General features: G+C 39.0%; 1 protein-coding gene across 2 annotated transcripts in view; it reads right to left on the bottom strand.

Annotated features, from left to right (window-relative positions):
• MID1 (midline 1) overlaps positions 1-21,694 on the bottom strand; it is a gene marked incomplete at both ends in the record, with an annotated part of 97,036 nt that overhangs the window by 27,788 nt on the left and 47,554 nt on the right. For both annotated transcript variants that reach the window (XM_084272824.1, XM_084272825.1), the window contains 2 exons: positions 1,939-2,046; positions 15,628-15,723. In XM_084272824.1, coding sequence (XP_084128950.1) covers positions 1,939-2,046; positions 15,628-15,723 — 204 coding nt within the window. The remainder of the gene's footprint in view (positions 1-1,938; positions 2,047-15,627; positions 15,724-21,694) is intronic.

Below are 21,694 nucleotides of genomic sequence, written 5' to 3'. Positions count from 1 at the left end.
TGCCTGAATCTACAGCTTGCAGCCATAGCTAGAACTTTAAACCTAGGCATTTCCAGGTCTGTGGCTGTAACTATAGTCCTACAGACAAATCTGCTGTGCCCTGCCTTCCAGAAAGACTCTTAGGCACGGGCCCTCTCAAAGAAAGTACATTGGGCAGAATTTCCAGTGGTTTTTCACATCAGTCTCTTGAACGTCTTGAATCTTTTGACTTATGCAACATTTGAGGCCCTGGAACGCGTTCAGAGGAGGGCTACTAAGCTGGTGAGGGGTCTGGAACACAGGCCTTACGAGGAGCGGCTGAGGGAGCTGGGATTGTTCAGCCTGGAGAAGAGGAGGCTCAGAGGAGACCTTATGGCTCTCTATAGCTTCCTTAAGGGGGGTTGTAGTGAGCTAGGGGTCGGCCTCTTCTCCCGTGTAGACAGCGACAGAACTAGAGGGAATGGTATCAAGCTGCGGCAGGGGAGGTTCAGGCTGAACATTAGGAAGCACTACTTCTCTGAAAGGGTAGTCAGGCACTGGAATGCACTGCCCAGGGAGGTGGTGGAGTCACCGACCCTGGGGGTGTTCAAGGAAAGACTGGACGTTGTATTGAGGGACATGGTTTAGTGGGAGCTAGTAGTAATAGGTGAATGGTTGGACTGGATGATCTTTTAGGTCTTTTCCAACCTTGATAATTCTGTGATTTCTGTGATTTCTGTGGGGCAAAGCATTCCAGATCCTAACTGGACCTCCATTGATACCACTTTTCGTTGAACCACATAGAACAAAGAATGGGGACAGACTCAGCTAAATTCAAATAAATTTTGAGTCGATTGTATTATAAATCTTCCATGCTCTAATGGACATCTAACACATCTTAGCAAGCATTTGAGTTTTTAAAAGCAACTCATGTATAGAGCACAAATCCAAATGAATGCAATGTTTTCTACTTCATCGGAAGCACAGCTGGTCTCACTGCACAGAGAAACAGAGTCAAAACAATAATGCAGAAGGTCATCTTTTACATTTTGAAGGGAATTCTGTTTTGTTAACAGCATGAGGAAATTCAGGTTCTGTCACACAATGTGCAGGACCTGTGGTTTCAAACATGTTTAAGTCAGGTCTTGCCTACAGGCTTTTTATTTCAAGTTAATTGGAATATCTTGACAGCCACATGAACCATTTAACCTGCTCTTGACTTTATTCCTTTCCTGAGGTTTTCCCACACAAGAAGAGTTTATATTTGACTTAGCTGGTTTAGCAGTTAAAGAGTAAACACCATGTAGCTAGAAAATAAGAATGTTAATTCAACTCTAATGTCTTTCTGACTTAACAGGTTGTTAGCAAAATGGATTGAAACTTGAATATCAGAGATTTTTTCACGCTCAATATGTCTGTCATTTAGAATCATTGTACTTAAGTAATTAGAAATGCCCACTTCATTTAATTTCCTGCATGGTTTTAAGTATTATTTTTCTTAATAAGTTAAATTTCCTATTCTCAAGAATGAACATTGGTTTAAATAATTATTTTTGTGACAGTACTTTAATAAATAATTAAAATATCTAAACTAACATATTCACAATTGCTAGCCATAATACCAAGTGTTGTGACACTTTTGTGAAAGTGAAAACTGTGAGGGGAAACAGTTAGACATACAACAGAGGGAAACAATCATTAATTAGCCATCATTTTATTATCATTTATTGATGGTGACATAATTTCTGTGATTATCCTTAAAAATCATAATCAGGTGTAGTAAGATAAATACCAGACAGACTGATGAGATCTAGTTTACTAATCTTGACATATTTCATTCCTCTTTACATGAAAGTAGCAGTAACCTGGGACTATGTAAGGACTTTTACAAATTTGTACAGAACCTACGGCCAAAAAGCCCTAAGCATGAGCTAGCATTGTTGACCTACTTGGGAACTACAGAAGAAGAAAAGCTTTTACCTTTCCTTCCTTGATTTTGGTTCCAATTATTTGTCGTCTTTGCTGGATTATTTCAATTAGCTGGTCACATTCTTCCATCAGCTTGGTTTCCTGGCGGGATGCATTTACCTATGAAGCAAGCAGTTTTGATTAGGAAAATATTTTTGGACAATTTCCTTTTCCTAATTTAAAATTTGCAATTTCTAAAATGGTTGGGGTTTTTTTCTCTCCTTTCTGTGTATAACCTGTAAGTTATTTTGTTTTCCCTGTCTCGGATTTTGTGAAATACTAAACCAAGTCTGAACGTCTTGTTTGTGGGAGGTAGGACTTGCAGATAGGTACTCATCAGGTATTTCTGATTGAAGTGAGAAAAGCCTGGTGAGAGATGCCAGGTACAGCTGACATCAGTGAAAAGGGAAGGCTCCTCAGGAAGTAATTAAGACATCACAGAATCAAACTGTATATAGGACTGTAGTGAACACATATGCATGTAGGAGCACAAGAACCAGATCAGACGGTCTGTCTAGTGCAATATCCTGTCTCTCACTGCTGCTAGTGCCAGCATATGCTAGTAAAGCATCTTGGGAAGAAGTCTCTTTCAGCATGGATGACAATTCTCATGAATCTTTTTCTCATCCTCCAACCATTTGCAACTCAGTGTCTTCTTGAATCAGGCACAATTTCTACACCATTCCTAATCTTCAGAAGAGTTATCTTCTGTGAATGCATTTGGTCTCTCCTTCAAGCCCTGTAAGCCTTAAGTATCCCACCATGATACAGCAGAGAGTACCACAGCTTCACTCACAGCCAAGTGAACAGTCGCCTCTTTTAAGTGGGATTTGAACCGTTCATAATGATTCCTAACGTTTGATTTGCTGGATTTAACACTTGAAAATATTGTCTTTTATTTTAAATGTCCAAATACTGCTTCCTGAAAGATTAAAATTACAGAAGATCCAAGCGACATTACCAAGCCCTGTGTATCCACTGCTTTATTATTGTCACTTTGCCTCAGAAATGAATCAGCTAGAAAATTATAGCTGTGCTCATGTAGTCTTCCACAGTGTAAGTATACGAGCCACTGAAACACCTTTTAGCACAAAATCCCCTCAAAAACCATATTAGCTTTCAATGGAAATTGTTGAGTTCTGTAAAAAAAAACCCAACCCCTTAAAATAGAAAAAAAATGTTTCTCTTCTGAAATTGTTTTGCTTCTGGAGGAGATGGATTTTTTTTTCAATGGAAAGCGAACCTTCTGTATGTTGACAAGAAGAATGTACTTCCCCACCAGCAGTTGTATGTGTAATTTACATGGATGCAAAAAAAGTCAGAGAAAAAGGAAAAAACTCTAATCATACCTAGAATAAAGAAAAATTTAAAGGAGTGATTTCAGAGCTGTGTTTACTTATGCATTTTGCTAAGAGGGTGAAGTATCTTCAGCCCTTGCCAACTACTCCTAGAGGCACTCACTGGGCGAGTAAGAGTTTGTGGTGAAGAACAACAGGGAACAATTACAGGTGACAAGTAATGATATTTCTCCCCTTGGTTATTTTTCAGTCTAATGAATCCCTTGATCTGCCTCAACCTTCTTATTTTAATTCCAACAATGTGTTTAAACATGCATTTACCTTTAAGCACATTATGGAGCTCATTAAGATGAAGAAAATGCTTATATATCTAAATTTGGACCAGGGCCAATTTTACAAATAACCTTCTTATGTGAAATACATTACATCCTCTGGGCAACGAGTGGACTTGTTTACAAAGGCCTGCTTTCGTTAAAGTTTTGGATTATCCTTAAACATTCATAAAATAAAAAGTTTGATTGCATATTTTATAGTCTTAATTATAAATTAAGCTATCAGGATTATAAAGAGGAAATATATTTGTTTCCAGAAGGGGTGAGGTGGCACAAAAACCACTGGGGAGATCTGCCCGCAGTAGGTGAAGATGTACAAAGCACTTCCACTGTGCAGTTTTAGGTGCCTGTTTATCTTCTAGCTGTTTGTTGTGCCTGGCTTCCCACCATGGTCCATGAGGAAAGATAGAGCACACAGAAGCTCAACCAAAGCCTCTGGCAGTGCCAATGTTTCTCCACTATATGCTCAAGGAGTCTAGAAGAACCAGTCAATCAACACCTTACTTCTTATTCCTCCTTTTCTTGTCATCCCACCAGCCGGTGTGCAGGACATCCTCCTGCCATACACTGTACTTTGGCATGAAGCTCTACAGAACTGATCTCAACAAATTGTTCAGTGCAAAAGTTTTCCCAGCCCTGACACCAGTTTCACTAGTGCACTGAAATTCCATCGAAATGTGGGGAATCCCAAATGGGATTAGTCTGGGGCAATGATGACATCCCCCTCACACTTGCACAACTCCCTCTGTGTCAATACAGACATGTGCTCGTGCCAGAGCTGACTGACACTTAATTATGGTAACACTTCATAGGATTTTTGAGTAGCTTCCACTCTAAGTGTTACTTTTATCACCACTTATGTCATGAATTCATTTTGTCAAGCAGATCCAATTAATCTTTGGGGTAACTGTCATGAAACATAGTCTTACAGTTAATGTTAAGTCAACATTGCTTCATTTAATGCTCTGGTTGGATTGAATAATAAAATATTAATTAAATCTTAATTTAAAAACTCCAGACTAAGAAAAACCTTGGAAAAAAACTTTGGATTTCATACACACTGACTGCAGACTTCTTTTTTTCTTTGAAATCTGAAAAGTATACTCTTTTATAACCTTCAGTTGAAGACATTTCCAACTTTATAGCTTGCACACGCTTATTAAAAGTGAAAAGAATATTCCAAAATTATTTGATATGTCTGAGCTTTGTATGAAAAAAACCCCAATATTTAATCTGGGGGCTTTTCTCAAGTTGAAATACTCCTTAATCAAATTTTCAGCCTAGAAGTCCTCTTATTCGGTAATAACTTTGTAATTGAGCACATGCCGAACTTTAAGTGCACCACATTAGCTGTGGCCCTAAAGGGACTATTTGGGAGATTAGCATTGAATATTATTTACTTGTATGTTTCTGAGGAGTCAAATGTCAGACCAAAGAGCCACAGGCATGGAGCAGGGCTCCTCTGTACAGGTGCTGCAGAAATACCAGCGCAAGGCTCTGCCTTCTGCGTGCGGCCTTTGATGAACAGCAACCTTCACAATAACTTCCAGCTGGGGCTGGCCAAGGAATGCGAGTTCTGTCTGGTGAAAATATTTGAGGTTTTACGTTCTACATTTTTCCACTTTAAAACAAACCCTCTTTCCAAGGAGTTCATTAAGAGCCTGAGAGCTGCATTAGAGAAGTGCATTAGACTGTGTCCTTCACACTGGTTGTGGGAGGCTCTGGATTATGCAGAGAGAAGACTTAAATCTGGGCTTCCTTCACCCCAGATGAGTATCAACCCCTTAATCTGAGATATCTATTGCTTGAGAGTTTACACAGGTCTTGGGGAAACCTTTCGGTAGAAAATTTCCCATGTTTTTTGGCATCAGCAAATTCCTTAAGAAAACATGTGCAAAACTACTTTGAACCTAAACCTCTGTGTTTTGTTGGTATGATTTTTAGAAACTCTCTCACACCACAAAAGTTTTAAAATTAACTAGGAGATCTTGCTACTATTTAGCAAAAAAATGATGGCATTTTCTGCTGCGAACGAGAAAGCAAGGACTGATTCTAGTCCTTCTGCTTTTGTGGGGAAGCTATTCCTGGTTCTATAATAGCCAAAGACTTGACAGTTTACCAAAAAAAAAAAAAAAAAAATTAAAAGATCAGGATTCCTTCCAGGTTTTTCAGACAGATGGATGGGGTCTGCTGGCCTTTGCCTCAGGGAGTGGGTGTAGAAAAAAAGAAAAAAAAAGAAAAATGGGGGTTCCTCAGATGTCTGACAGGGAGCTGGAAATAACAAGCCCTCCCAACCCAAAGGGGTGAGCAAGCCAGCTGTTCTCATCTCCACAAGCTGAGAACTGCTTTGGAAAGTGTTCTACTCTCTGCAGAGGTTTCCTTGGCTTTCATCTTCAGAGACCTGAGCTAAATTGCAGGTTTGGTCATAAGAAAATGAATGTGGTGGTTTCAAAGTCCCCAGCAGATGTTTGGGAAATCACAGAACTACAACATGGCTAGAGGTTCAAGGTTACAGGAGAGCTTCTCTGGTTAATTCAAAGGCAAACAGAGTGTCAGAGGGCAAGATTCATAACCACGAAAACTTCCCCATTTGATAGGCTGGAATCAAAGGATATTTTAGTGTCTTAGCAGAATTTTCCTCTCAGGAGCAAAACTCTCCCTCTGGGATTCTTTATGGGTGAGGCAATTTTGTCCCCAAATGGAAATGCACATATCTTTTTGGCAAATAATGTCTAAATGATAAATAAATTAAGACACCCTAAATTAGAAGTGGCCTCCTTTTTTTAAGAGTGCATTGCCTTGGAAATTAAGCAAAACCAGAGAAATTTTTATTCAATAGTGTTCTTTCGGGCATGCAAAATTCAAGAAAATAGGTTGCAGAAAGAATGTAATAATTGGAAAGTAAGGTAGACATTGAGTTTCAATTTTAGTATTTAAAAATGGTCTTAATGTCCCAATAAATAATTTCTTTCCAGTTGTGGCCATATAGGTAAATAAGAGGTATCAGCTTTTCTTTATAGGTTTGAGGTAGTGGTTATAGAATTACTACATACTCACAAAGAAGCAAAACCATCAGAAAATAAAATTGCAGTGATTCAATTTAAAACCTATAACATCCTTGCCATATATTTCAGTCTAGATTTTGAGCCCGAATTCCTTCTTGCACCAAACCCATAAACTGAGAGAAAGGAAAAAAACAATCCAAAATGATGACATGTAATGGACTGTACCTTGTTACTTTAGGAAAACTTTCTTCATTGTAACGTACATGTGGAGCACATTACCTGGGATTAAAGGATTATACTCATCTAAAGAGAGAGGCATCTGTATTTTTTAATTACTCCATTTTGTACAGTGAATAACTTCTTCATAGAATCACAACACATTGATGTCGTATTTTGACATCATCCATGTTTCAGGTATTTAATGGAAATACAAAGGATAACAATTAATACACATTTGTGAAAACACATCTTCCCTTTATTCTTCTGGGTGGCTAGACTGAGTGAGAGTCATGGATGCAAACTTCTTTCATTTCACATCCCTGTCTGGTATCATGGGTTATTCAATTTAGTCTTCTGTAGAGCAAAAGCAACTCCTGGAATAAAGCTTTTTGGGACTTTGTCTAGTCTAAGTGTAGAACTGATTTTATCTATTATGACAAACTGTGCCTTTGGAAATATGTGATATTAATCAGCTTGCCATCTCAATGGATCATCTACAACTCCTCTATTTGGAATTGGCGCAAGAGAAAAAGGAATGGTCATCTCCCGTTTCAAGTGTGCCAGAGGCTCTGTTTGTGTTTGCATTCCACATCTATCTCTAACCAGGAGAGGCAGCCTCAGAGCAGGTTAAACAAAGGTCAGTGCAAAAAATACAGCAACTTACTCTGGCTACTTAGGAATTTTGTGAATGAAGGATGGATTGGGCCAGGATAGCTTAACCACTTTGGGTCAGGCTGATAAGACTATCTACCTCAATCTTGATGAAAAGTAAACCTTTTTTTAGAAGTCTGAAATACTCATGTTATTTATTAAAATACTGTTTCAAAGGTTTTTTTGTCCCACTGTGCTTTGAAGCATGTTGTTGAGAAACTAACCACCGAGATACCTTGCAGTCCTCTGGCGACATTTACAACCTAATCATAAAACAAAACAAACCCAGAAATTTCATGGAAAATAAGAAAATTGTGACTTCCATTAAAAAAATCTTAAACTCAGATGGTCTGGAAAGTTCTCATCAGGAGCTACTCCAGAGGCGCTGACAGCTGTACAGCCCATTGACTGGGCTTGCTTCAGTGAACCACGCAAAACACAAATGCAGCATCGTGTTGGAACTACAGCTGACATTTCTCAGGATAGGGAAGCACACTGGAGAAAAGACATTTACTGAGAGACAAACTGCACTGGGATCATCCTGCCAAAACTGGAAAGGTATTCCCTGTTTTCCTTCCGTCCGTAAGTGCTGGTGTGGCCACCTGGGGAAATGGCTGGGCTGAACTCACCTGGCTGACCAGGCAGTGGCACAAACATATGGGAATCAGGTAGAGAAATGTAGTGGGAAGGGCTGAAATAGAGGTGGGGGGATTTATAGCAGCAGTGAGGCTTAAAATCAGATTAAACTGTGAAACTAAGCCCTAAGAATGATGTGTTTTTGCAAGATGCAGTTAAAGGGCCAAAATAATTTATTTTCAGTCATTATTTTTGTCCTTTGTGTTAGTCCTTTCTCTGAACCTAAATAATGAAAATATATTTTGAACTGAACTATATTTACTTATTTATTGCTTTTATTTGGGTTTTTTTTCCTGCTGACATTGAGCCTTTGTTTCACACTGAGCAAAATATTCCACTTGGTGTGTTCATCTGGGGTAGAGAAACAAAAACAATTAAAAGAATCACAGAAGTTCAAAGGACTGCCTGTCCCTTGATGAAGATGAAGTCCATGCCCTTGTAACCAAGAGTTTAAAACTCTCATCCAGGGTCTCTAGCACGATGTTTAACATACTTGCTAGAGGACTAACACTGTTGGTATCCTTACTGCTCTAATTGTTGTTCAGGTATTTATGTCAGGCAGAAAAAAGAGGAACTGAGGAGTATTTTGTTCCCATAAAGGTAAGCATCTCAAAAACAGAAGGTTGCAAAAAGTAACAAGATTTTGATTGAAGTGTTATCTTCACTGATGGCAGGCACAAAGCATTACCTGCTGCATTAGTTAATCAGTGACCAATAGTGAACTAAAGAGATGGAGCGAATGGGAACTGGTCACCTTAAAAGGCAATGGCAAGCGTTGCAGTTAGTTTATGTACAATCCATGTGACCTGTTATCATAATAATGACTCCAATTTACAAAAACAGTTGTAGGTGCAATAACATATTCCAGCATGTCCTTAAACTATACATAAAATGTATGCAAAGTGCTAGTTACATATATATATATATATATATACACACACACACACAATTATACATTTAATTAGCAATTTGTGAAAGCAAGTAATTCTTTAGGCAAATAATATTTCAGTATTAGGCTAGGGCTTACTGGACATGCAACTTAAGACATCCTTGAATAAATATTCCATATCGCCATGTAGCCACCTAAATTTCCTAATGAGAACTTCTCAGCTTACTCAGGCTTTGACTGGAATGGTCCCAAATCTCTAGGACTGAGTACCGTGAAATTTAGTGAAAAGAGAGTAGTTGCTGGTTTTAACTATCACAGACAAAGCCTCTTAAATGCTTGAGTATCTTCAGGGATTCATGCTGATGGCCAAGTTTTGATTTTACTTTTCCCGAAGAAACATAAATGCTATGAAACTGATGGAGACATTTTGTCACAAAATTTGAAGAAGCTTGCTTGTAGCTTAACAGAAACTCAAATTTAGACACACAAAAAGGCATGAGCAGAATTTTCCAGGTGCTGCCCTCTTCATCTCTTCATCCCTTTTGCACTGCTGTTGGTACACTGATTTAAAATGTATCTGATATATGTGAGTGTTCAGTATCTGTGCCAGTGAAATAAAGGGTCTTTCAACATACATATTTTTTTCCAGGTGATTATATAACAGCTATAAATAACACTGCTTGACACATACAAAAACAGTTTTTGACTGGGAACTTTATGCTGAGATTTAGCCTGCAGCAGATCTTTAGAAGTGAGCTAGAGACTGAGCAGTTCCATTAAAAACAGAAAGCATGCAGCAGTTTGAGGGTTACACAGGGAGAGGAAAATGCCTTCCCTTCTTTACACAACCAAAAATGATTTTGCAGCAGTGTCCAGAATTTGCTTCCTATGATGTTTGGTGAATTGAAAACAAAACAAAACAAACAGAAAGATTGAGATACAGATGTTATAAAGCTGTCTACAAGCAAAACTTATTTCCTTTCCCCTCCCCCCCAGATAATTGCTCCAATTTTTCCTCCAGCTGAGTTCAGATTATGTTTCTGCCTAACAGATGAGAGACGCTTCATGGTATTGACTATATAACAGACGTTTAATCATATGTTTCCTAGAAGAGATGAGGAAAAAAGTCCAGAAACAAAAAACTTCCTTGGAGAAAAAGTAACAGTCAGAAGACGTTCATGGTCAAATTTGTGTCTTATGCCAATTAATGCCATGATCTAAAAGATGTTTCCAAAAGCCTCACACATTCATGGAAGCAATATGCCTTGGAAACTATGACAAAGAAGCAAATTTGCTGTGACATAGCACTTTGTCAGCCAGAGAAACCTGTGACACTAAAGCCAAGGGGAGAACGTAAGTGCTCACAGCACTAAATGCTTCACCAGTTCCCCTGAGAAGTGGCTAATTCCACGGCTGTGTACAGCTGGCAAAGCCACAGGACAGCAGAGCAGGATGCGGCCCCCATCGCCTTGCACGTGCAGGGGGTGAGGGGGTGGCAGCACTGCAGACTGTCAGGGACAGGTATGGAAGGTGTCCCAAAGGCACTCAGGGGCATGGCCATGCTGATGCTCCTCCAGCACACGGTCTGGCAGTGGCCACAGGGGTGCTGTCACTCAGCAATTAACCTGTATTGCCATATCCCAGGCCTGCCAATCCCAATTTTACAACAGTGTTTTTGGAAGATGCGTCCAAGGCTCCTACAGGAACATTCATTCACACAAGTGATTTGCACAGCATGTTTGTCTCGAGTGAATTACAGCAGCCTTGTAACTGGATCGAGCTAGAGCCTCTTCTCCCTCAGCTGAGGTAGGGGGCTTGTACCCAGACTGTTCATATATGCCAAAGCAGACATAAATACATGACTTCCTTTTCCCTCAAACATCTTCCTCATATAACAGCTCCAGAATTAGATAGCTGCTTTCCCAACATGCACACATGTTTTTAGGGACTTTTAAGAGCCACACATGCTAGAAGGCTCTCTCTTTGGGTGAATGGACACAGAATTTAAAGCTAAAATTCAGAATTTTTTTTTAAGTTTTCTAGGAAAAAAAGTACTACGAGATGTGAGCACTGTGAAGTGCATCTACAAACAAACATATTTCAGATGGAGTAGAAATGGCTAGTAATTTTCTCAGTTTATGGAGAAAACTGTATTTTATCCTGTGAATCAGTTTATCATTTGACACAGCCAAGCCTGCTGTCCCTGGGGAGGCAGCCACAGCCGCTTTCCCTAAATGGAGTGAGGAGCAGAGCTGGATCACAGGGGCCAACCCAGAAAGCCGCCCCCAGAGACAGGGAGGGGGAGAAATCAGCCTGGGTTATAGACCTGCCATTGTCTCCAAGGAAGGAAAAACAAAACTTTCCTGATTAACAGCCTTTGGGGTTTCTGCAAAACCAAGAAATGACAGATGGGATTAAGAAGAAGGGAGAGTGGAAAGATGGAAAAATGAGTGTAAAATAAAAAACATGTTAGGGATGTGTCTGAAAGAAGTAAGGCCAGTGTGCCAGGGTGCTCCTAATGAAATGGAAAGATCTGGGACAGAAAGGAGTGTTATTGTCTCAAGCATTCCCTTTTCAGGGTGTTCTTCTCTTTGACAAAATGGGGGTTTTGAAATGAAGTGCTGCTTAGCACAGACCATATTTTCATATTCAGCATGAAAACAGACTTTCTATTATTATTATTAACCACTTATTATCTCTGCTGTACTTAAAGGAGTAACGAATACAGGTTTAGCTTGATTTATTTGCAAAAGTTTTCACGCCAATATACCTGGACTCACACACAGGAATGCAAAGCTGCAAATTGATTTCTCTAGTCTCTGAAGATCAGGTACCCCAACATGATAAATTTTGCCACAAATTGACAAATTCTATCTAAAACCAGGCAAAATTTATGCCTCCGTTGCTGGGATGAGAGGCAGCCCCAGATCCCCCATCCCCAGAGGCTGGAAGGTGTCCAGCTTCCAGAGAGCAAAAATACCTGGCCGGTGCTTGCCTGCTTATGTGATGGGAAACAACTCTCTCTCAGAAGGGAATGCACATTAGTTATAAACCAGGGATATTGGGATTTGGCCTTTGCTAACAATGAAGTTGCAATTTGCCTGATGCAAAGGATGTATGGGCAGATAATTAATCTGCATCGAAGCTGGTTGCTGGGAAGCCATTAACAGCTCTGTTGATGAGAAACAGTGGCTGTGTGACAACATTTGGTTTGGCTGGCAGGGATTCATTTATTCAAAAGACACAGAGCCTGTTTGTTGTTCATTTTCAGAAACATCAGCTTCTGCACCATTTCAAAAGCCAAAATAGACATTTCTTTTTCATTTTACATATAAAGTTGAATTTTTTGGTGAAAAAGGCTTTAAAAAGTTTTGGAGTTTATTTCCACAAAAATGTTTATTAATGTAACTTTTTAGAAAGTTTTTATATTTATAAATTCATATATTTATTTATAATAAAAACTTGGTAACTTCAACACAAGGAATAGCAATTTCCTTTCCTTCCTTGTTTTTCAACTTTCAAATTATGTGTGAAAGCCAAAACTTCTTTTCTTTTTCTTGTCAAATATTTTTAAAAATCTAAATTGACATTAAAACAACATTATTAAAATTATTTAAAATTCAGTAAGGAAAATCAAGGGATGTAACAGCAGTTCTTAACAGGTACTACCTATGTTTTTACATGTTTGCAAATCGTGTCAATATATTCCACATCATTATCTGTAATATATTGTATCAAAAAATGAAGAAGGAAACATTTCCTCTAAAATGACCTGTTGGGTTTCAACCTTTGAGTGAGTTCATGTGGCAACACTAATGCAGTCATTGGAAATGTCAGCTTTTCTTTTCCTAATAGTTTGTAATTTTCAATTTGCAACATTAACTTTACAACCAACATACTTTGCATCATTCAGGTTCCTGGTTTGGGATGAATGTCTATCAGGAAGCAGTACAAAGGAAGAGAGCGTATGGACTTTAAAACAAAAAAATGGATGCCTCATCTTCTCTAACGTTGGAGACATCCACATCATATCTGAAGTTTTCACAGAGCTCTGAGAAACCGAGATAGCTTTAAAGTTTACTTCCACATCCCCACTTGCCTGATTTCCAGCACAGCCTAGGTCCAGGGTTTTGACTGAGGCTCATTTCTTAATATTTAGCTCATTTAAATGCTAATTAGACTAATTTGATGAATAAAACGTGGTAGGAATTCATTAACAACTTTGCCGCTATTGCTTTGTGTCTACAGAGAAATTTTCTGAAACAGGACTCCAGGGAGAGCAGCGCATCTGTTACCAGTTGAAGAAGTTGGACCTTTTGTAATATTAAACCTCAGAGCTGGTAATATATTGCAGAATTGCAGAGGAGATGGAGGAGCAATTTTAAATTTCCAGATCTAGCCCATCTTGGACATAGGCCACTAATGAGGAGGAGGCCTTATGTCGTCCTGGGCCCATCTGCTTCATGGGTTTTGCTCTGAGTTTTATACACAGAGGTAAAAAATGAGCCTTGTCTCTGTCTCTCATTACTCACCACAGTCGTTCCAGCTGATGCTACAGTTGTTCTGCCCAACGTTAATGCTGCCTATACAAAGAACTCAACCCTTCACCTCAAGTCTGATACTGTGGATAGACTTTCATGATTTTGTTGGGCCCCACGAAGTCAGTGAGGTTCCACAGAGGTGGAGCAGATACAAAAATGGATGAGAGAATCTCTTTGGTGGCTTAGTTTTTGGGTTGGTTTTGTTTACTTCAGGCTTTTTGGGTGGACTTTTTTCTGTTGTTCTTTGATATTTTTTTCAGTAGCACATGCCATTGCCACAGTCAGCAAAGTACTTCAGCAGGTGCCAGATTTTCAAGACGTGACTTTGAATCTGTTCACAAGAGAAATTGCTCCTGCTGAACTTTAGTCAGAGAGACTGCACAAAAGTCATCCTATGGAGCACTTCCATGGGACTTTATAAGGAAGAAAAAGAGGCTTCTCTAAGAAGAGAGTACCTTTTTGCAGAGCTGGCAGGTGGCTGTGTTACAGTAGTGCATGTCACATCAAACTTTCTCTTAAATTATACATGTTTCAGAAAGTCTGGGTTAAGGTTCCCTTCCTCACTCCAATTCCCCAGGGCTACTCCCTAGGTAGCACTAATGAAGAAACCTGGCTTTCTTTCACATAAAGAGACAACCATACTCAAAGTGGAATACCTTTTCTACACAACATTATTACTATTTAATGCTGCCTGCCTGTACAGTGCACCCTTTGCTGAGTAAACGAGGCTGCTGCAGGAACTGCAACAGAGTCAGAAGTGAAATGGTTTTATGAAGAAGCCTGTCAACAGACAGCATTGTAGTGCAAATGAAAACCCAACCATTTTTCATGGGAAAAATAAGATTTCCCTGGTAATCTGACTAGTAAATAGCTGTTCAACTGAAAAAACTTTTCTCTGTGATTGAAGTCTGAAGCTTGTTTCACTCTAAATCCGCAGTATCTATGTTGTGCCACCTCCTCATCTGATTTCTACCCATTAACTTTCCCATGCCAACTTCAACTTAGAACTTATGAAAACTAACAGTACTGCAAACTGTGGGCTTGCTGTACCTCAGTGAATCCAGTATATCTGTCAAAAAGTGTATGCACCTCACAATATTGAGCTTTCCCTAGCCTTCCAGTGCTTCTCACCCACAATTTACCTGGAGGAAGGGTTTAAATGTTTTGTGTCTGGTGTGTCACCTGAGACTCATGGCTGAGACTGACAACAAGGAAAGCACTGGTGATAAAGTTTTGATGCCCTGGAGATGTATCTGCAATGATTACTAGCAGAAAGCAGAAACTTGTGTTGTCTTTTGCAAGTTTTGCATGAGATGGACACTTCCTATTCATAGTGTTCATAGCTTCGTTGACCTGAATGTGCTGTAAGGAATTGAAAAGGTCTTACAGTATGGCAAAATGTAAAAAGAAAAGTTTTGCTAAAAAAGAATCTATTTTGGACTGATTTCCTCCTGAGTCAGCTCCCATGGCTGAAGTAGCCTGATTATTTTCATTTGCATTTAGAGCAGCAGGCCCCACTGGGCCATCTAAAAAATTTCTCCAGATTTGGGGGGAATACAGATTCAGGTCCCTCCCTGCTAAAGATATTCTGTGATACTCGAAGTGGAATATGCAACTGAGGTAACTCAAAGGCCTGTAAAAGCATCTTTCTTCCTCTGAAGATACATAGATTTCATGTATGACTGAGTCCACAAATGTATCTAGATACTTAACTCAGAGAAAAAATAACCTGTGGCCCGTAGAAACCTAAATATTGTTGTGGATCTGAGCACTAGAATTCCTTTGCTTTAGTTTTCCACCTGTAAATATTACTCTACCTCACATAGAACTCAACAAGATATATTACAATTAAATATATTACATATAGTGAGTGATGTGCTCAAGTATGTCAGTGGTGGGGACCATACAAACGTATTGTAATTAAAAGGGGATGTGCTCGAATGTAAAGGAGTTCATCTGTATCAAGAATACCATTGACCAGTGGAAAAGCTCCAAATCAATTTACTATTATTTTAATTCAGTGCTGTGCTTTTTGAACTTATTTTTTTGTTCCTGAATGTTGAAAATTAATGCAATCAAGTTTATAAGTACTTCAAATAGATGTCAGTACAAATGGATGTCAGTACTCACTTCTACGTGTTGACAGGTCTGAATAAGTTTTGCCAAAAGAGTTTCCAGCTCAGTATTCCTTTTAATAAGGTTGGTAAGGTTACTCTCCAAATTTTGCTGTGAAAAAGAAAAAGAATACATTAGCATTTTGAAGAACTCAATGTGTAGGTGAACAGTTGAAAACCAGATAGATTTTCAGGATTTTGCAATTACACAGGTATGAACACGAGACTTTCATTTTTACATGCTCCATTAGATGTTTTGTCTATGCATCAGGTATGACAAAACAAGAAAGAAGAGAAGTTCAAGATAAGAGTGAGTTCTAGAAAATAGAGTTTCTGAGGACCTATAAAACTAGATTAAGTAATTAGGGAAAGGGAGGGAAGAAGTAAGGAGAAGAGCAGGAAAGGTAAAACTTTTCACTAAAATAAATGGTTTATTTTGTCTGAGAACATTTGACTTCTCATTTCCTGCTGTCAGTCTAACATCTGAATTTAAAAGCCTGCTGATAACTGAGGTCTCCGATCACGTGCCCCTTTGGGACTGTAGTTGGGTCAGCAATTTCTTCTTGGGATTCACAGCTTCCTAGTTCAGTAGAGTTACATTTTTAAATAAAACAGTCTAAAGAAAAACACCCTTTCTACACATAGGAATGAAATATCTACTCACAGACTGCACCTTCACTAGTTGTTGTTGAGAGACAACTTGTTGTTTGCATCTGTGTTTATCAACTGATCAGGGCTGCAATAAATAAATGCAACTGTGAGAGCTCAGCGTTGCTTTCCAGCTTCCAGATCTGAGGCTGCGTCCTGGCCACTGTACAATTGCATGTGAGATTGAGGTCTAGAAGCAAAAGTTTCAGCCCCCCTTGCCCCCTTCATATCCACAGGAAGGAAATCCAAGAGCATGGGGAGGAGGAGGAAGTGATGTGTGAAGGCTCCTTGGTCTGGCTGCGTTAGGACCAGGACCCTGCAGTGAGTGCACTACGGAACCTACAAGTACCAGCTTCTTGATTTTTACTATACATCTCATGATAGCTGCTGTTTTACAAGAAATTCCATCTTCTGGAAGCACACTGGCATGAAAAAGTCCTAGTTTTGCATGAAATGCAAAGTTTCCACAGAGAGGGAAAAAACCCTGGTAAACATAACTTGAGTACATGAAAAAGAAGAAGAAAGCAGCAAGCCATTAAATGACTGTAAACAGTCATTTTTTTCAGTAGCTTCAGGGGCATATACTTCATTTCGAAATCCTGGGCACTGCTGGCAAGACAGTCTGTTTCTCACGGTTATTCACCTATGTAACGTGTGTGAGACTAGTCCCTTGCTTAGTATTTCTGACAGTCCCTGCCTTGTAATTGTACTTTGTCCTCCAAGCAGTCCCCAGCGTGTCAGAAGTACTGAATGAGAATACCAGAACTGGGCCCTCACAAGGCTGGAGTGTCTCTGCAGAACTCTCATTAATTTCATCCCTCCTCACGTTTTATTAATGGTCTTCTTCACAATACTACTTACACCCCTCACCCCCATGTATCCATTCCATCGCTCAAGTCCCTTCGGCTACCACGAACTTACCCAACTTCTCTCATCCATGTTTTTTCCATCTCCACACACACACATAATGTGTGTGTTCTCCACTGCTGTTACTCCCTGCCTATTTCATGCTGTTTCCAAACACTTTGCTCCTTGCCTGCGCAGTCTCCTTACCCCTCCTTGCACACGGCTACAAACGGACAGAGCCGGCAGTATGTCACTGCTGAACCAGACATACTTTGGCATTTACCGGAGCTGATGCTGTAAACACCAGAGGAGCAGTCAGTCCTGTTACGTTAAAGATAGGGCAGAATTCTGATAGCTTTATGTATATAACCCTTCCAAGAAGGATGATGTGTGTTTGAAGTACATAATTTTGGCATTTTCATCCCTGCAGAGCCACGCATATCGTGTATCACAAGCTCTGGCTGTAAAAATACCTTTTACACTGCATTTATTTTATAGCCCAGTATAACAAAGAGTAAAAAGAATGGGTATTTTTTACTGAACAGTTTGAGTTGTACATTACATTTCTATAAGCTGTGCTGTGAAAGATCATTAATGGCCCTTTGTAGAGCTGAGACTCAACGCACAGTAAACCCCCCCCCATGTATATAGTTACAGTATCAGATAATCTTTGTCATTAAAAACCAGTTTGTTAAGGAGGTCCAAATGTGCAAACACTCTTGAGTTGATATTTATATGCCGTCTTATTGCCCATATATTCATTCTATACATGTTGTAATATTTTATGCAAAAAAGATTTAAAATTAAAACTATATACTTGTTTGTGATTGTTGAATTTCAATTGGATGATTTGACACAACAAATACTAACAGTCAGGATCTACATTATGAAAAAAAATGCTCTCAAAGCTGTTACAGAAAACTGGAGTGATTTTCAATATCCCAAGTGTTTTGAACTAAGGCCATTCATATAAAAAGAATATATTTTTCTCTGAAACAGAAATTCATTTACCCTTAAGTTATATATAGATTATATCCAGGATATTTTCAAATCCTGGATAAAGAAAAAAAAATCTAGAATTAAGTTATCTATTCAGTGAACATAAACACAAACCCATATACATACATAAAATTGTGGTTTTACACAGGTCTCAATGTCCTCTGCATTTGCCAAGTGTGAAAATGGAAGATAGCTATTAAACAAGTTAGATGCCTTATAAAAATTAGAGCTAATGCATTCCTGTGCTCCTGCTCCTTTTACTGTGTCATTTTCAAACTGTACAGTTTGTTCCCTTGCAGTTTGATATGCAAAAAATTGGATTCTTTTTATATGAAGACTTATCAGAATTTTGTTAAACTTTTGTTGAGGAACATCAGGTTGTATTAATGCTGTACAAGATAGCAAGAACCTGGCAGCTGCTTTCTGAAATTAACGTCAGTCTTTCCAGTTTCACTAGGGCAAGCACTGAATGTCAGCTTTTAAAAGTGGCTTGACTTGAAAGTTTTAAAGGTCATAAAACTCAGTCGATTCTTGCAGTATGTTTACTCAGATTTTCTCCTGGCAGTATCCTCCTCTAGTTCTTTCCCCTATTCCATTCCTATATGGACCATAGCACCACTCTGGCTACCACATAATAGTATGTACCAGAAGCAGAGTTCAAGCCCTGCTCTCTTTCTTTACTCTGCACAGGGGCAGATGGAAAGGATCTGAGAAACATTAAAATTTCAGAAGCAGAAATTTGCTCACAGACTTTTCACAGCATCAGAATCTCATTTTGCATCCACACATTAAAACTTCCCAGGTTGTATAAAACTTGAACTCCAGATTTGGAGCTCCAACTGTCTTGAAAAATTGATGCAGTGCTATAGACCAGAATTCTGGAGGTAGTAAATTGTAGCTAGCTTTTAAGTCTGGAAAAAGCATGTTCCCACGATGAGCACAGGTGAAAATGAGCAGCTGAATAAGCTTATTCAAAGTATCTTCCTTCCTCCCTCCTATTATTCTACTGCCATTCTCTCAGAGTCAAATTATAACTGTATATTTGAAGATAAGTAGATATTTCTTAGATAAGGAATTTCTTAGATAAGTAGGCAAGTAATATTTCTTAAAAATTGCCACCTGTCTTTCCTTATATTTTTTTGTCATTATCCATTTATTAAAAACTGATCTTAGAAGTGCAGGGGTTGTTTTTCAAAAGAAGGACAATAGCTGTTGTGCATTTGCTTTGTGAAGAGGCTTCACGCCTGTTGGCTCAGCTGCTGCAAACTGCTCTCAAAACCCAAAAGCCAGGCTTACAACACAGACCTAGCCAGAGATCTTGACTTCCCATGCGTGCCTTGCGACTGTTTTTACAACATCCAGTATAAAGTGAAAAGCATGCTTACGTCCATTTAGCATGGTCTGACAACTATACAACAAAAATGTTCCCATAAGCTTAGGATAAATCCAAGTAGATGAAATCACAGACATGTAATTGAAGAGGACAGTTGAGGATGATGTTTCATTTTGACTCTGCATGCCTATAAAACATGATCCAGGGACTGGAGTCTGAAGTTGGAAAAATTAATGCTAAAAATTAAAGGAAGGCAACTCAGGACTGGATGCCTTCTTTAAGCTGCTGTCTAGCTCACATTGACATCATGGTCTTGTTGCGGTAACGATTGCGTGAGGCTTGTGCCCCAGTTGAAGTGGGAGGTCAGACTAGATGATCATAATGGTCTCTTCTGGCCTTTAAATCTATCAGTCTATGAAAACCAAATGTGAACCCATGCCCTTTGCCAAATTAACAGTCTCACGCAAAGCATCACTTGTCTAAAATAGCAAGGTAGCACAAACAGATAGTCCTAAGCTACTATATGGGTTTAAAATGATGTCAAAATAAATTAATGTAAGCTTCTTAAGAAGAAAATGATGAGTTGTGTGCTCCTGCCTTACATCACAGCAGAAAAAACAGCAATATCCCAGATATCTTCTGAGAGGCATTTTCCTGGTTCATAAAAAACATATATTTGAGGGGCCACAAAATGAAGCAATTAACTATCAACTACAAGAAGATTTTAAATACCATTTGAAGTAAAGCCACTCTCTCTTGCTCATTAAAATATTAGTTTTCCTGCCATTGTTCAACACAAGTGCGCACTTGTGTTTTCCACTGCTTACTGGAAGATTTTGAGAACTGATCCACTGAAACTTCAGCACCCATTAAGACTCACACACTGTGGGACAGTACTTTGTAACAGCCTTGATCACTATTTACGTCAAATCCATCATGATCAAAGCCCTTCAGCAGCAAACATTGACAGCAGTTTGCATTTCCTTTGCTTCTGGCACAGAACTGACCAGGGTAAGGCATATTTTGAGGCTACTGCCTCATTTAAAGAAGAAAACAGCTTTAGAGAGCCTTCTGGGCTTATCAGAACCCTGCATAGTGGAAATTAGGTTAAGTAATTGTATAGGTCTCATGGGAACCATAGCCACCTTCCCATCATCTCTTTACAAATGGTAAAACTGAAACAGAGGTTATATATTTCCAGATTTGGTCGGTTAAAGCGTGTAACCAAAAGCCACACAGCTCCACTGCAGTAACACAGACATGAGGAATAAAATGCCATAAAGCAGAAGTGCGATCATACCCCAGCTTACTCAAGTGAGCAGGGCAGAGTGGTGTTGACATGGCAGATCAGTCTTTAGTACATGCAGGCTGACTGGAGATCATAATTTTATACACTGTCACTAATAAAGCCCACGCAACCACATCTTTGCTGCAACTGTTTTTCCTCCTAACTCACCCTTGCATGTGCTCCAGTTACGCTTCCACCTCATCACGGTGACATACCCTATGAACTAGGCCTGTTGCCTCCAGGACTTGTGTCTAACCTATTAAAAAAGTTGCCAATCAATTCCAGAAGAACTGCCAGAATATCAAGCGTGGTTTTGAGCTTGGCTGTGGGTGTATGTGAGTTTAATGTTTACTTTGGTGTTCTTTATTTAAATAGACATGCCAGGTGCACATGGAAAAACTTAAGCTAATTTTTATTCTATGTACTTGTCCTGAAACAGATGACTACTCTTCCATAGGATACACATGCTTGACCCTGTACTTCTCCAGCCAGGGAATGGTAACATTTGCGGTTGATAGGAATGATTGACCTCAAGTCTCAAACACGCAGAGCTTGACGACTGTACTCCACATTTTATATAAAAGAAATAACAGTTATGATGGTGATACACTCCTGGGGACCAAGATGTTTTACCTCAAGTGATTACAGCATATCACAAGACTCAGGAGATAGTGTGCTATTAATTAATTGTCCAGGATTATTTTTATTAAATGTGCAATAAAAGTAGCTGCCTTTGAAGCCAAAATGACTTAAATGTGATTTAAATGTTTTTAACTAAGTTTGGCCTATTGCCATATTTCATAGCAATGTGACTTATTTTTTTCATTATCCTTTATTTAAAATGGAGCATCATGAAAATTAAAGGAAATACAAGCATTTCCATTTCTTGACCACATAAAATCTTTATTAACTGAGATATTCTAGAGCAAACCTACAGCTGTGCTCTCACATCTCTGTAAAGCCATGTCC

The sequence above is a fragment of the Gallinula chloropus genome, assembly GCF_964237585.1.
Source record: "Gallinula chloropus genome assembly, chromosome: 1".
NCBI lineage: Eukaryota > Metazoa > Chordata > Aves > Gruiformes > Rallidae > Gallinula > Gallinula chloropus.
This window is presented reverse-complemented; position numbering and strand designations above follow the sequence as displayed.